At 33.4% G+C, this 14,286-nt stretch overlaps 1 protein-coding gene across 29 annotated transcripts in view; it reads left to right on the top strand.

Annotated features, from left to right (window-relative positions):
- The window catches only part of THOC2 (THO complex 2), a 113,655-nt gene that overhangs the window by 89,639 nt on the left and 9,730 nt on the right, over positions 1-14,286 (top strand). For 6 of the 29 annotated variants that reach the window (XM_021080461.1, XM_013986395.2, XM_021080460.1 and 3 more), the window contains exons 24-37: positions 273-414; positions 847-1,004; positions 1,939-2,067; positions 2,436-2,567; positions 2,656-2,840; positions 3,343-3,521; positions 3,761-3,863; positions 4,517-4,947; positions 5,147-5,205; positions 6,572-6,703; positions 11,472-11,609; positions 11,949-12,018; positions 12,102-12,259; positions 14,138-14,214. In XM_021080461.1, coding sequence (XP_020936120.1) covers positions 273-414; positions 847-1,004; positions 1,939-2,067; positions 2,436-2,567; positions 2,656-2,840; positions 3,343-3,521; positions 3,761-3,863; positions 4,517-4,947; positions 5,147-5,205; positions 6,572-6,703; positions 11,472-11,609; positions 11,949-12,018; positions 12,102-12,259; positions 14,138-14,214 — 2,093 coding nt within the window. Of the gene's footprint in view, positions 1-272; positions 415-846; positions 1,005-1,938; positions 2,068-2,435; positions 2,568-2,655; positions 2,841-3,342; positions 3,522-3,760; positions 3,864-4,516; positions 4,948-5,146; positions 6,704-11,471; positions 11,610-11,948; positions 12,019-12,101; positions 12,260-14,137 lie in introns of those variants that run through there. The other 23 variants (XM_021080469.1, XM_021080467.1, XM_013986397.2 and 20 more) reach the window with 13 other exon arrangements.

The raw sequence follows: 14,286 nt of genomic DNA, 5'->3' as shown, positions 1-14,286 counted from the left end.
ATATTGGAATGGAGAAGGAAGGATCAAAGATGACTCCATGCCTCAGACTAAAAGTACCAGTGTTGAGAAGGTAGCATGTTTTGATAGTGTACAAAGACTGATTTTGTCTTGGATTTGTTGAATGGAGGTGAAAGCACATCCGTGTGGACTCCTGAACATCCCTGTTGAATTAGTTAGTATAAAATACCAGCATCTATCTCTGAATTTTTTAATTAAAAGAAGAGGAAGTAATGTGCCTGTAGTTAGAAAAGTATCTAACTTATACTTTGTAGCCTCCAAATAAAAAGAAAAAAGAGAAGGAGCGATGTACTGCCCTTCAGGACAAACTTCTTGAAGAAGAAAAGAAACAGATGGAACATGTACAGCGAGTTCTACAGAGACTGAAACTGGAAAAGGACAACTGGCTTTTAGCAAGTATGTTGCTGAAATTGTTAAATTCTTGCTACTGCTACATTACAGAAGCAAACCTTTGTAACTTTGGAGGTGTTGAAGTGTATTGTGTTTGTATTTCAATTCAGTGTTTACTATCCCATTCTATTCATTAATGCAGAGTTGACTTCACAAGTTCACTGAAGGAACTGATTTAATTTGCTGGTAAAATTAACTTTAACTACAATATTGGCAGCTTATCATTATAAAATCATATTTCTGGAGAAATTATAGGTAGAAAAATGTCCACAGAGTGAAAATGAAAGTCTTATCCCAGGCATGACCTTTTGGTTACAAACTATAAATAGTTTGGTTTTATAGCATTCTCTACACTAAAGTTTATGTTGTCATGTTTAGTGACCTTGAGGCACTTGAGGAAGAAGTTTACCACTTAATATATTCTTCCCTTATTTTTAGAATCTACCAAAAATGAGACCATCACAAAATTTCTACAGCTGTGTATATTTCCTCGATGTATTTTTTCAGCAATTGATGCTGTTTACTGTGCTCGTTTTGTTGAATTGGTACATCAACAGAAAACTCCAAATTTTTCCACACTTCTTTGCTATGATCGAGTAAGTTCTTTTTTTTGCAACCTTTAAAAACAAAGTCTCACACAAAGATAGCTAAAGATTTTAGTCTATAGAGGTATTATTGTGTGTGTGGTTAAAAGCATGAACTCGAGAGCCAAGTGCCTGAACTTGAATCCTAACTCTGCTACTTTCTAGCTATATGATCTTTGGCAAGTTTTTTTTAACCTCTCTGTGCCTCAGTTTTCTATCTGTAAAATGGGATAATAGTATCTGCTTCATAAGATTGTTGTGAGGATTACGTGAGTCAATACACATAAAAGCACTTTGAATAGTGCCTGATACATAATAAGCACCCCTAGTTAATCTGTTAACTCAGCATTCTGGTTTATATGTTTGTCATAATAGGCAGAACTCTTTTCCATTCTTAACTTTCACCCCCTCAAAAAAACAACGAAAAACCCTTAACACTTTTGCACATATATAAAAGCAGGGATGCTTTTCAAGATGGCCACATTGACAGATTTTTATATCTGGCTTTTTTTCTTAATAATAAATTACTGCATTTGTGGTTTAAAAGTGTCATATATGTTACAGCCTGTCAGCTGCCTATTTCTAGTTTCTGTCATCTTCGCCTCTGCTTACTATCACCTTAACCCCAGTAATATTTATGGCTAAGTCTTTCTTAAAAGAAGTTATAATGTAATAATCATGATAGTTTTTTCTTCTGTCATTGTAGATGAGCTTTCTTTTTTTTTATAAAAGTGCTTTTTTTTTGTTATTGTTGCTTTATGAATGGACTATTTCCTCACAAAAGCCAAACATTTTAAAGGTCTCTGGAATTGTGAATATAAAAGGGGAAGATGTGCTTTGACTAAACTTACCTGTTTATTATGATTTGCTGTTGCATAATCTTTTAATATTTTGAACTAATTTTGACCTTGATTTGTTTTTATTTTTCACACATTGTTTTCTGTAGGTTTTCTCTGATATAATTTACACAGTTGCAAGCTGTACTGAAAATGAAGCTAGTCGATATGGGAGATTCCTATGCTGCATGTTAGAGACTGTGACCAGGTGGCACAGTGATAGAGCCACATATGAAAAGGTATGACTAACAAATAGTCTTATATTTTACCCATCTATACAATGACCACTTCCGGTAATCTTTGGGTTGTTCAGTTTTAAAAGGGAAGCTGAGTTTAAGGCTCAATTATAAAACAGTGTTTAAAATTTAAGCATAATTCATTCGTTATTTTTAAAATGCTCTATTTTTTTTAAAATCCTGTCTCAAACTGACATTCCAAATTAATACCATCGAGTAAGCTGAATATTTCTGTGAAAACTACCTATCATTCAAATATACATGTTTTCACATGGAATCATTAATGTAGTCTACTTAGGTTTCAGCTTTTGCTATTTTGGAGGACAGAATTTTTCTTTAAAAGTGACAGACTTTTTTTTTTCCCCCTGTAGGAATGTGGGAATTATCCAGGATTTCTTACTATATTACGGGCAACTGGATTTGATGGTGGAAATAAAGCTGATCAGTTAGATTATGAAAATTTTCGACATGTTGTACATAAATGGCATTACAAACTAACCAAGGTAAGAAAAAAATTGTATTTCTTAAAGGTGTTTTTTTCTCTTCATAATTATCCTTTTATAGTAACAGATCTTAAAATGTTTGTTGTAGGCATCGGTACATTGCCTTGAAACAGGCGAATATACTCACATCAGGAATATCTTGATTGTGCTAACAAAAATACTTCCTTGGTACCCAAAAGTTTTGAATCTTGGTCAGGCTTTGGAAAGAAGAGTGCATAAAATCTGCCAAGAGGAAAAAGAGAAGAGGCCAGATCTATATGCATTGGCTATGGGGTAACACAAATTATACTTTAATGTGATTTATGAGACTAGATTACAGAAGGATTCTGAAGACTTTAAAATGTTTTACAGTGTTGAAGTTTATCTTCTGCTTTACTTCAGGAGATTATGGGAGATTATGCGATCATGTTCCCACAGGCTGGTGAGAGTTGTCACTTCTGATTATCAGCTTCCGGTCTATACTGGATGATAGTTACAAAAGTCATATAATATGTCTAGATTTGGAGGAAATGTAATTTTATCATCAGTTAGCAGATCTTCAGTAGTGAAAAAAAGGCACTTTAGTTGAAGGATTAGTATACATTGAAATTTTCGTTTTTAAGAAATGATCTAGGGCTCTTAGTAAAGACCTTCAGGAATTTTCTGAAAATTAATACTTTTCATTCTCTGAAACCAAGTAGCAGAGTGAATAACTTGCTAATTTTATTCTTTTAAACCCCATGTTTGTGCTTTTTGATTTGTATTTGTATATTTAAACACTTTGTGCGACTTTCAGCTACTCTGGGCAGTTGAAAAGTAGAAAGTCATACATGATACCTGAAAATGAGTTTCATCACAAAGACCCCCCTCCGAGGAATGCAGTTGCCAGTGTACAAAATGGGCCTGGTGGTGGGCCTTCTTCTTCATCGATAGGAAGTGCATCTAAATCAGACGAAAGCAGTACTGAGGAGACTGGTATGCTTATTTGTAGAAATTTATAAATAATACATTTTATTTCAAAAGTGTTTAAAATATTCTGTATCACATGACAAGTAAAATGCTTGATTAGTAATCCTTTTTAATTCCCTAAGTAGGAGTATATAACTTAAGACATAATCAGCCTTTTCTTGCTTTTGTCTCTAATGATTTTGCTATAAAATTGTAGTTTATTTATATCTAGGGGCTTGTCAAATAAAACCTTACCTTTATTTCAGATAAATCAAGGGAGAGATCTCAGTGTGGTGTGAAAGCTGTTAATAAAGCTTCTAATGCCACACCGAAAGGGAATTCAAGCAATGGAAATAGTGGCTCTAACAGGTAGGAACACTGTGCTGTATGTCAAAATCCTGATTTCTAATGTGATTAGCCTCAGTAGACGTGAATGAAAGAGTGATAGTTGACTACTATGAAAGTCATTTATTTTGGACTTAGAAATTTTGTATATACCACTATTTTGATAATGTGTTTGCCATCCTCATGTTTTTTATAATACTGAGGCTGACTTTATTTCCTTTGTTGGAATATGCAGGGGAGTGAAGTTAAAATTTTTTTTAGTACTGAGTGTTTGCTGTGGAAAGTCTGTGTAAGGATAATTAATATAAGAAAAGCCTATACTGAGTTAGACCAGTGATCCATCCAGCCAAGTAATCCAGTTCCTGATAGTAACACCCTTAGTTGGCTTAAGGGAAAGTTTTTGGTTGTTACTTTGTAATCGAAAGGTTATGAACATATACAAAAAGGTCTGATATCACTCTAATCACTCTTCATAATCTACTCTTTGTGAATGTGGTTATTATTTACTGGATAAGGAAGTGCTTCCTTTTTACTGGTCTTAAAGTTGTCCTTTAGTTTTCAAAGGGCTCCTCTTAGTTCTGGAATTTTGAAGCCAGTAAGAAACTGTTTATGATTTATAATATATTGAATATATTTTATGACCATTTGTCTTAAAATCTGATGTTTTTATTCTTAAGCAGCAAAACTGTTAAAGAAAATGACAAAGAAAAAGGGAAAGAGAAAGAAAAAGAGAAAAAAGAAAAGACTCCAGCTACTACTCCAGAGGCCAGAGTACTTGGTAAAGATGGTAAAGAAAAACCGAAGGAAGAACGACCAAATAAAGATGAAAAAGCAAGAGAAACGAAGGAAAGAACACCTAAGTCTGACAAAGAGAAAGAAAAATTCAAGAAGGAAGAAAAGGCTAAAGATGAGAAATTCAAGACCACTGTACCCAACGTAGAATCAAAGTCGACACAAGAAAAGGAAAGGGAGAAGGAACCATCCAGAGAAAGAGATATAGCAAAGGAAATGAAATCAAAGGAAAATGTTAAAGGAGGAGAGAAAACACCAGTTTCTGGGTCCTTGAAGTCACCTGTTCCCCGATCAGATATTGCAGAGCCTGAAAGGGGCAAGTTTGTCTTCCTTTGTATTTGTTTTTGATTGTTGTAATATAAAGTTGCTTTTTGTCTTATTGTTTTTGCAAGTTATCTAGGGACTTTTCTAGGGAGAGCTAAGACTTGGTAACCTTAGAAGTTGGTGATTTTTTAAAAGTGTTTGGAAAAAGTGAAAATATACCATATCGTGACTATTTCTTTTTGTCCCAACAGAACAGAAACGTCGTAAAATTGATACCCACCCTTCTCCATCACATTCCTCAACAGTAAAGGTTAGTATAGCCTGAGGAAGGCAGCGTCCATGTTAGGCTCACCTGTTTGGAATACGTGTCCTGACTTCCTTCAAGTCTTGTGCCAAGTATTCACTGGAGCCACTGGAGGTTTTATATTGCTTTAGAAAATGAAATTTTTACATATTGGTTGACTGATATTTTTTCCTATTGAGTATTTTTATTATAAAAATATTACAACTTCAAGGACCTAGCACTAATTTTGTAGCATTTCAAAGTGCAAGAGAAATTTTACCCAGAAGTGCCTCACTGCTTTAAGCAGTCTTTTTTGGAGTGCAATGGTAGCTACAAGCAAATGAATCTTTTCAGCAGAATGAAGCCTATTTTTCAGCATAAATATTGAAGAATATATAGCACTGAAGACTTCCTGGATGATACAGGATAAACAAGATACCTCTGAATTCATCATGCTTCTTGATGAGCATCATACCGATGTGTGCCTTCTAAGAAGGAGTCTTGAAAGGAGTTCCATTTTAAAGTCTCCTTGGTGATCAGTTCTCCTGTAGTTGTGTATATTCAGTGAGCGTGCAGCTTCTGTTGTATCTTCCCTTGGAGGTTTGTTTATACCCATTGGGTTCCCAACAAGTTGAACCTTGCGTTACGATAAAAGCAGATGTGGCATCCAATCCTACCACCCAGCAAAGAGAAACCCCAGGCATTCAACTGCAGCACAAAATCGTGGGTGTAGCCTTCTTGAAGACTCAGGGTAGCCATTCCTTGCTCCATATTTAATTTTAATTCTAAAGTCATCTAATTTCATGGAATCTTTGAATTTGCAGTACGTTGAACTTTTAAACCTGTAAGTTAACTAATTCTTCGTTAAGAGCACTGTGGTGGAATACTGTAATTGATTTCCTTTTCTTTCTTTTTTTTAAGTGCTTTTTTTTGTGGGAGGTATGAGATTCACCATTAGAGGCACTTTGCAAAAAAGTAATTACTCTTTTATAGAATACTTTCTGTTATCTTGTTTATGTAATGCCACTGAGTTTTCTGGCTAGGTTAAAATATGTGTATATTTGTGTTAGAGTCACAAGTAAAGTAAATTTGAAGCCTCCCTATTAAAAAAAACTATGAAAATATATGACAATGTTGTTCTTCCACAGTGATCTCCACTATTTTAAACTTTTTGTGGAGAAAAAATGTTTTGCTTTCCTAAGCTTCTTAATATTACCTAACGCTTAAATACAGTGTTAATTTTTTTTAAAATTCTAATCAGAGAATTTTTGTTACATTGAGTACATATAATTTTTTTAACATTACAATTCCATTACATAGTTTTGCTTTTGTTTTTTTATTGTTGATATTCATATAATAATGACATCATGAGATTTATCCTCACAAGAAGTAGCTGGTTTATTTCCAGGTTACAGCCATACTTCCCAAAGTTCCTCTGGGTTCTGAGAACTATGCCAGCTCACCTGTCATCTCCATTCATTTTCTACAGGACAATCTCATCGAACTCAAGGAGTCTTCAGCAAAGGTTTGAGTCTTTTAAAATCATCATGCCTAAGTAAAACAAAGAAAAATTCTTTACTTCATTTATTTAGTAGATACCTTCACCCTAGTAAATTTAGTAAACTAGTGGAATAACCTTTAAAAATACCTATCACAAACTGAAACAGTGGATGACAATGGTCCTTTTCAATGAAATTGTTATAAAATGTGTGTAATGTGGCAACATTTCTATAATCTTCCTTGCTTGCTGTTATGCATTATCCTTTTATGCTTCAAAATCTGGAAATAAGGTTAAGGTTTGGGGAAGGAGTTGTTGGTTTGTTAGGGGGAGTAGGCTTATTTAATTTTTCAAAACAATCTATCAGGCTGTTTTCTAACTTTTTTAGATAACCCAAAAGGCCAAAAAAGTAATATGATGAATTCACATAACTGTTCTAAAAACTGAGCCCATCTCAATCCATAGAAGTCTTTATATTGCCTCTGCTGAGCTACCTTTTTGATAGTTGTAGCATAATATCAAGAAATATGGTTAACGTGAAGTAATCATTCTCCTGGAGGGGAATGCTCAACTTGATGGTTGTGCTTACATGTCAGTATTAATTCTTGCCTATTACTCTACTTTCTTGAGTATTCTGCTACTAAAAATAATGTGTAGTTTGTGTATCTTATTACAGAGTTCATTCATTTCATTATTATAGTTGAATTGTCCAATGTTCATGTTATTTTGTCGTTATTATTATAAAATTTGTACACTATTTCGCTTTGATTTTCTACTTTGCCTCCTCTTATATCTGCTAAATATGACTCTTACTGGTGGACCAGTACAAAATGAAATTTGAAACAAAGCCAGTTGACAGTACTAACTGCTTTTAGAACTACAGCTTTATAATGAAATGTCTGTGGATATTGGGCAAGTAAAGCACTAATTTTTAACAGTTTAGATTAGCCAATGTGCCTTTGTCCTGAAATTGTAGCATTGTTTTTAGAATATACTGTATTAATCAAAAGAGAATCAGCTGTGCTGTGAATGCTTTATTTTAAAGTAAAACTTTTCATTGGCTACATTAAATATGTATTCCAGTATAGTAGGTTTTCATAACCAGTTTGGGATTGTATATGTCAGTCTTAACCATCAATGGCTTGTGTGGGCTATTTTGAATTCATGGGCTAACAATGTTACCTTGTGAATATTTATTTCCTGAAACATATTTTGAAGCAGTTTGAAACCTACCGTTATAGTTAACTTGATTTTCTATAATCATTGATGAAGATTATGGTTCCTTACGTTTGTGAAAGCCTTTTGAAAATAAAACATATGAGATAAACATATGTTATTTCATACTTATCACATACACAGCACTGTGGTGTAGGTAGGGCAGGTTGGCAGTGTCTTTTTAACAAATTAGAGACTGAAAACTTGTTAGTATCAAAACTTGGACTTAAAATAAGGTTCCTCAAGTGTTCTTACTACAATGGGAAAAAACTTGGAAAAAAATTTATGGTTCCTTCATTCTTAGCACCCATTTTAACAGTAGTTGAAAGGGTTATTAACTCTTTTTGTGTATTTGTCTTATTTTTTAAATTATAGTGATTCAAGGTCAGTCTTCACACCTCCCTTAAAGAAACATGGTGATTTTTGTGGGCATTTAAAATTCAATAGATTTATTCCACATTCAATCAGAAAATTTTGAAAACAGCATGTGAATACATGTGTAAAAATTGTGACTCATACCACTTTTCAGATCCTTAGTGCTTAGTATGGCACCTGGCAATATGACTAGTTATTCAGTAAATATATGAAATGAACTCATGCCTTTGGACTTGGTAAAGCATCCAGAGTTTACTGGTCTGTGTAGTAGTTGATGTTGATTTTTTGTGTGTCTCAGAAAGTTTAATAGCATACGAATGTCTTAGAAAAAAATTTACTGGAGTTTGAGTGATCTCTAAAATTAATGGTCTGTATATAAACTCACTGTTTCTGGGGGTAGCTTTTACTTTTTAGAGGATTTGAAAGATATGTGTCTATTTTTTTAAGTTATCTTGTCACTCATACATAAAAAATTATTTATCTTTTAGTTATACTTTGTCCCTGGGATCCTCTTCTTTATTTAGTTACTATTTTCACTTTATAATCAATCTGTGGTTAAAGTAATATATGAACTTGGCAATTCAGGTGGGATTCATTAAAAGGAGAAAAATCTAGCTCAATATCCAAATCTTTTCTATCAGTTCACCTTTTTGGTTGGCATATTTCTAGTTTTGGTCACTTGTGTTTTCACCTAGCAGTCCTAGCAGCTACATTTGATAAAGTGTGAAGAGCATGCTCTTTTAAACCAAGCTTCATGGTAATTTAGGAGGGCAGCAGCAACCACCTCAAAATAAAATTCAGCTTTTAATTCTGTTTATCATCTCATCTTAAAACAAGGATTTACAACCAAACTCAAGCCTACATGTAAGGCCATCTTTATATATTGTAGCCTTAATAAAGTCAGTGTGGCCATGGTCTTTTAAATAGATTTTGAAAATCAGTCAAATTGGTTTTTTTGGGTCTAATGATCTCAATGGCAAGAATAAGAGCAAATAAAACCCAAAATCTAATAATGCCAAGAGCAAAATCAAATTTTAAAAAGAAGAACCAACAATGCTACGTGCAGATCAGTTTAATTTTATTTGCCAAACATGTATTGAGTACTCACTATGTGTACAAGGCACTGGGAAATGTATAAAAGTAGAAACGGCACAGTAGCTCCCCTGCCATCCTGGAAACTATGTTATGGATAAAAGTAAATGACATGAAATTGATTGGAAATACCTGCTACAGAAAAAGGTTAATATAAAATAATACAAGGGTTCACCAGAAAGTGATTTGCAGAGTTGAGGAACTGTTGAAGTGTTGATGGCTTTTGAGCTGTCTTTGAAAGCTAAGTAGGCCTTTTAAGAGATTAAGATAAAAGTGAGCAGTGTTCTGGTGAAGAGAACTGCTGGGAAGTGCAGAGTGTTAGGGAGCAGTGGTAGCCCCTACCTGGAGTACATTGATTGGGTTACTACATAATAGGATAGAATTGTGCAAAGATTGTGAGGAGCTTAAAATACCCAAGCTAAAGAATATGCATTTTATTCCATAGGCAATGGGAGATTATATGTTTCTGTGGAGAAGAGTATTCTGATCAGAACTGTTCTTTGAAGGGTAGGAAAAAAGGAATAGAATTGGGTACATTTCTAAACTAAAAATGTCTTGGTTTCCCAATTCCTTGTAATACAGAATTCAAGTTAGGTACACTTAAAAACTTCATTCTTATGGAGAGGTGTGTGTATGTGTGTGTGTACATGTTTATTTGTAGTCACAAACTTAAAATTTATTGGAAGAATTAAGCAATACTTCCCTAAGATAAGTCTTGAGTATTGCAAAAAATATATTACTTCCTTTGTCTCATCAGTTTCATAAGTAACATTGGCATAGATGTGAATAAATCTCATAATAATCTTAAAGGGTCATTTAGGGCATTATACCCAGCAAGAGTACCTTTTGGACAAGCACTTTTATGATTGTTTCCCATTCTCTTGCTCTTTGTTATTAATAAACATTTTGTCTATTTCAGTTGATCATCAACTTTTAAACATTGAAATTTTAAAGAATCTACTTCTGCATTGTTATGGCAGTAATTCTGAGTCAACTGAATTGAAAATATTTGGTGGTGTTAAAAAATAAGTGTTAATTTTCAAACCAATGGTCATCTTTTTTCATGTATTCCTTTGAATACCAAGGGATTTTCTTGTACAAAAATATTTGACTTTTGACTCACTATTCTTTTTATTTCTAAGGTGTATCTAGAATTGTGTAGTTATATAATGAGTTATATTTCAGTATTCCGCTGCCTGATGCTTTTAATGTTTTAAACATAAGCTTGTAGCACAGTTATAAAAGCCTTAAGATTGGGTATCTGATTATTTAGTATTTTCTTTTATAATGGATTTTCATATTTACAACTTGCATAAGTAATTTTACCTCTTAATTATTTAGAATTAGCATATCCTTAATATTTGACTATTTTATTGCCTGTAGACCTTTCATTGGAGAAAGAACAGGCAAAAGAAAACTTGGGTTCATTATTTTAGTCTTCGAGTTGTTTCATCATCCTTAACTGACTATATGGCTTTCTTTCTGAGCTATTTAGAACCATTAAGAGAGGTTTCAGTCAGTCTTGATTATTTTAGAAATTGGAATGCTTTTAGAAGTAGCAAATATGCAGCCTTTACATTTATAAAAATATTTAGGATAGTGGTGTCCATGGTATACACTGAAGCAGAAAAGACTTAGTAGTAAATTCATGGCTAGGTTTTATTTTATACTTTTGCTCACTGTCATCGATTGCTTATCAGTGGATGGTAAAACTATTTAAAAGTTCCATGATCGTGTAGAGGTTTGTATTTTTTTTTACAGTAGAGAAAGTCCAGTCACTATTTTTCATATATGGACTCTTGTAATAATGGTGGTTATAAGTCTTCACAATAGAGCTACACAAGGAACTGTAGCTTGTGAATTTACTGATAAAAATCTTAGTTAAGGCAGGAATGAACTGATCAAGTTTAAATGATAATTTTTATAAGGTCAAGAATTGAAGTCTTTGCATAATATGTGCGATGCTCTTTTATTTTACCTCTCATAATCCAGACAGCTGACCAGTTTTGACTTTGGGTCTACTACCAATTGTCTTTCATTAATAAACAATCAAGCAAGTGATGCCAATACTGGAAAACTAATAATCTTTAGTAATATTGCCTTAATTTAACAGCTCTACATTAATCATACTCCTCCACCACTGTCCAAGAGTAAGGAGAGAGAAATGGACAAGAAAGATTTGGACAAGTCGAGGGAAAGATCCAGAGAAAGAGAAAAAAAAGATGAAAAGGACAGGAAGGAACGGAAAAGGGTTTGTAATTTTTTAAAAACTAGTTTGGAAAGCTCATTATAATGTACAGTAGTGTGTTTGTTGCCCTTTTAGAAAGTACTAGTTTGTTGCATGGCAATCTGTTATGTAGTGTTTTAACTGTTATTTTCACCCTAAAGTGTGTTTGAATCTTCTACACTAGTAAGGATCCAACCTAATAATCTCTACCAGCTCTGCTTATCTTTCATGTCATTTTACCAAGTATGTGAAACCACTACAGATAATTCTCCAATGCTAGCTGTGCACTTCTTCTATAAAAGTAATACTTTAAAACAAAAACAAAAACTCTTGATCAATGTAGTTCACAATTCTTGATTCTAGGATCACTCAAACAATGACCGAGAAGTGCCACCGGACTTAACCAAGAGGCGGAAAGAGGAAAATGGAACAAGTAGGTAGACTTATTAATACTTTCCAAGCAATCATCAAAGAGAATTGGAAAAAGGTGTTCATGATTCTCTTTTATAATTTTAGTGGGGGTTTCAAAACACAAAAGTGAAAGCCCATGTGAGTCTCCATATCCAAATGAGAAAGACAAGGAAAAAAATAAGTCAAAATCTTCAGGCAAAGAAAAAAGCGGCGACTCATTTAAATCTGAAAAAATGGATAAAATCTCCTCCGGTGGCAAAAAGGTAAATTAGGAAAACTAAAGGAACAATACACTTTTTCTTAAAACACTTGCTAGAAAATTTAGCAAATATTGAGGGTTTTTTTGGTAGTCAGATAGTCTTTTGTTAATTATTTGGGGGTGGGAAGAAGAGGCATTGGGGAAGAGCAGGTTATCTGGGTAATTTGAGCCCGTTCAGTCCCAAATTACTGGGAGGATAGAATTAGTTTCTCTCTGAAATTCCTTTCCGCTCCAGTCCACTCCTCCCTACTTCTTTTCATTGAGTTTCAGCCTCTATTTTGGGTTTTCTTTTTCTCCACCAATAGTTCTTTTAGTTTCACTTTATTCCTGAGATTACATTTATTCTCCCTGATCATTACACTGTTATAAGTCTTTATTGTGATTTTTTAAACATGTTTTTATAACATTTTCTCCTAATAAACTTACATATTCACACTTATATTTGATTTTAAAATATAGTGTGCATTCTTTTAGATACTAATGGATGATACTCAGAATACATCTCATGTATCTGCCATAAAGCAGCAAGTCATTACTAACGTGTAAAGTGTTAACAAAGCATGATTATGGCATATATTCAAGATATATGCCATATATTCATAGTTCTTAAAAGCAGTTTTGATTAGGTGATAGTTTTAAAAATTCTGTATGCTTTAAAAATGGAAGGCTACTCCTTTTAAATAAGCATTTTAAAAATTGAGGTAAAACTTACATAACATAAAATTAACCATTTAAAGTGTATTATTCATTGACATTTACTATATTTACAGTGTTTTACAATCATCTCTGTCTAGTGCCAGAACATTTTCATTACCTCAAAGAGAAACCACATACTCATTAAGCAGTCATTCCCCATTTCCCCCTTCCCTTTAGCCCCTGGCAACTACAAATCTGCTTTCTGTCTCTATGAACTTATAAAAAACTGGCTATTTCATGTAAATGGAACTGTATAATAATGTGGCCTTTTGTGTTTGACTTCTTTCACTTAGTGTTATGTTTGTGAGATTCTTCATGGTGTTATATGTATCAACTTCATTTCTTTCATGGCTGAATAATATTCCATTATAAGAATATACCACATTTGTTTATCATTTGTTAGTTGATGGACTTTTGTGTTGTTTTCCACCTTTTGTCTATTGTGAATTGTGCTGCTATGAACATTTGTGTGCTGCTACGAAGTATTTGTTTGAATACCTGTTTTCAATTCTCTTGTGTATATGCCCAGGAGTGGAATATCTGGGTTATATGCTAATGCTATGTTTAGCTTTTTGAGGAACCACCAAACTGTTTTCCACAGTAGCTGCACAGTTTACATTTCTACCAGCAATGTATGAGGGTGCCAATTTTCCTACATCCTTGCTAGCACTTGTTATTTTCTGTTTTCGTTTTGTTATTTTTATTTATTTATTTTTTATTGTAGCCATCCTAATGGCTGTGAAGTGGTATTTCACTGTTGTTTTGATTTTCCATTTTCTTAATACTACTGACGTTGAGCATCTTTTCGTGTGCTTGTTGGCCATTTGTATATCTTCTTTGAAGAAATCTACTCAGATGATTTGGCCATTTTTTAATCGGATTGTTTGTCTTTTTTGTTGCCTAGTTGTAAGAATCCTAGTCTTGATACTAGACCCTTATGAGATATATGATATGCAAATATTTTCTCCTATTCTGTGGATTGTCTTTTCACTTTCTTGATAGTGTTCTTTGATGCATGAAAGTTTTTACTTTTGATGAAGTCCAGTTTTTTCTTTTGTTGCTTTTGGTGTCATATTAAATAAGTCTTTGAAGAAAAATTTATGACTGGTGGGTGATGAAAAGGGATTTTGAGCTGATTTTTATATATGGTTTTCCCTTCCCCAACTAATTCCACCATTCGTTATAGGAGTCCAGGCATGATAAAGAAAAGATAGAAAAGAAAGAGAAACGGGACAGTTCAGGAGGAAAGGAAGAGAAGAAACAATATCCTTTTCATCTTATTGATGTTTTTAATCAGTGTAATGGAAAGCTTTGATATTGGTCTTACTTAGAATT

Source organism: Sus scrofa, chromosome X (assembly GCF_000003025.6).
Source record: "Sus scrofa isolate TJ Tabasco breed Duroc chromosome X, Sscrofa11.1, whole genome shotgun sequence".
NCBI classification, from domain to species: domain Eukaryota; kingdom Metazoa; phylum Chordata; class Mammalia; order Artiodactyla; family Suidae; genus Sus; species Sus scrofa.
Note: the sequence above shows the minus strand (reverse complement) of the source record. Positions and strands in the feature narration are given on the sequence as shown.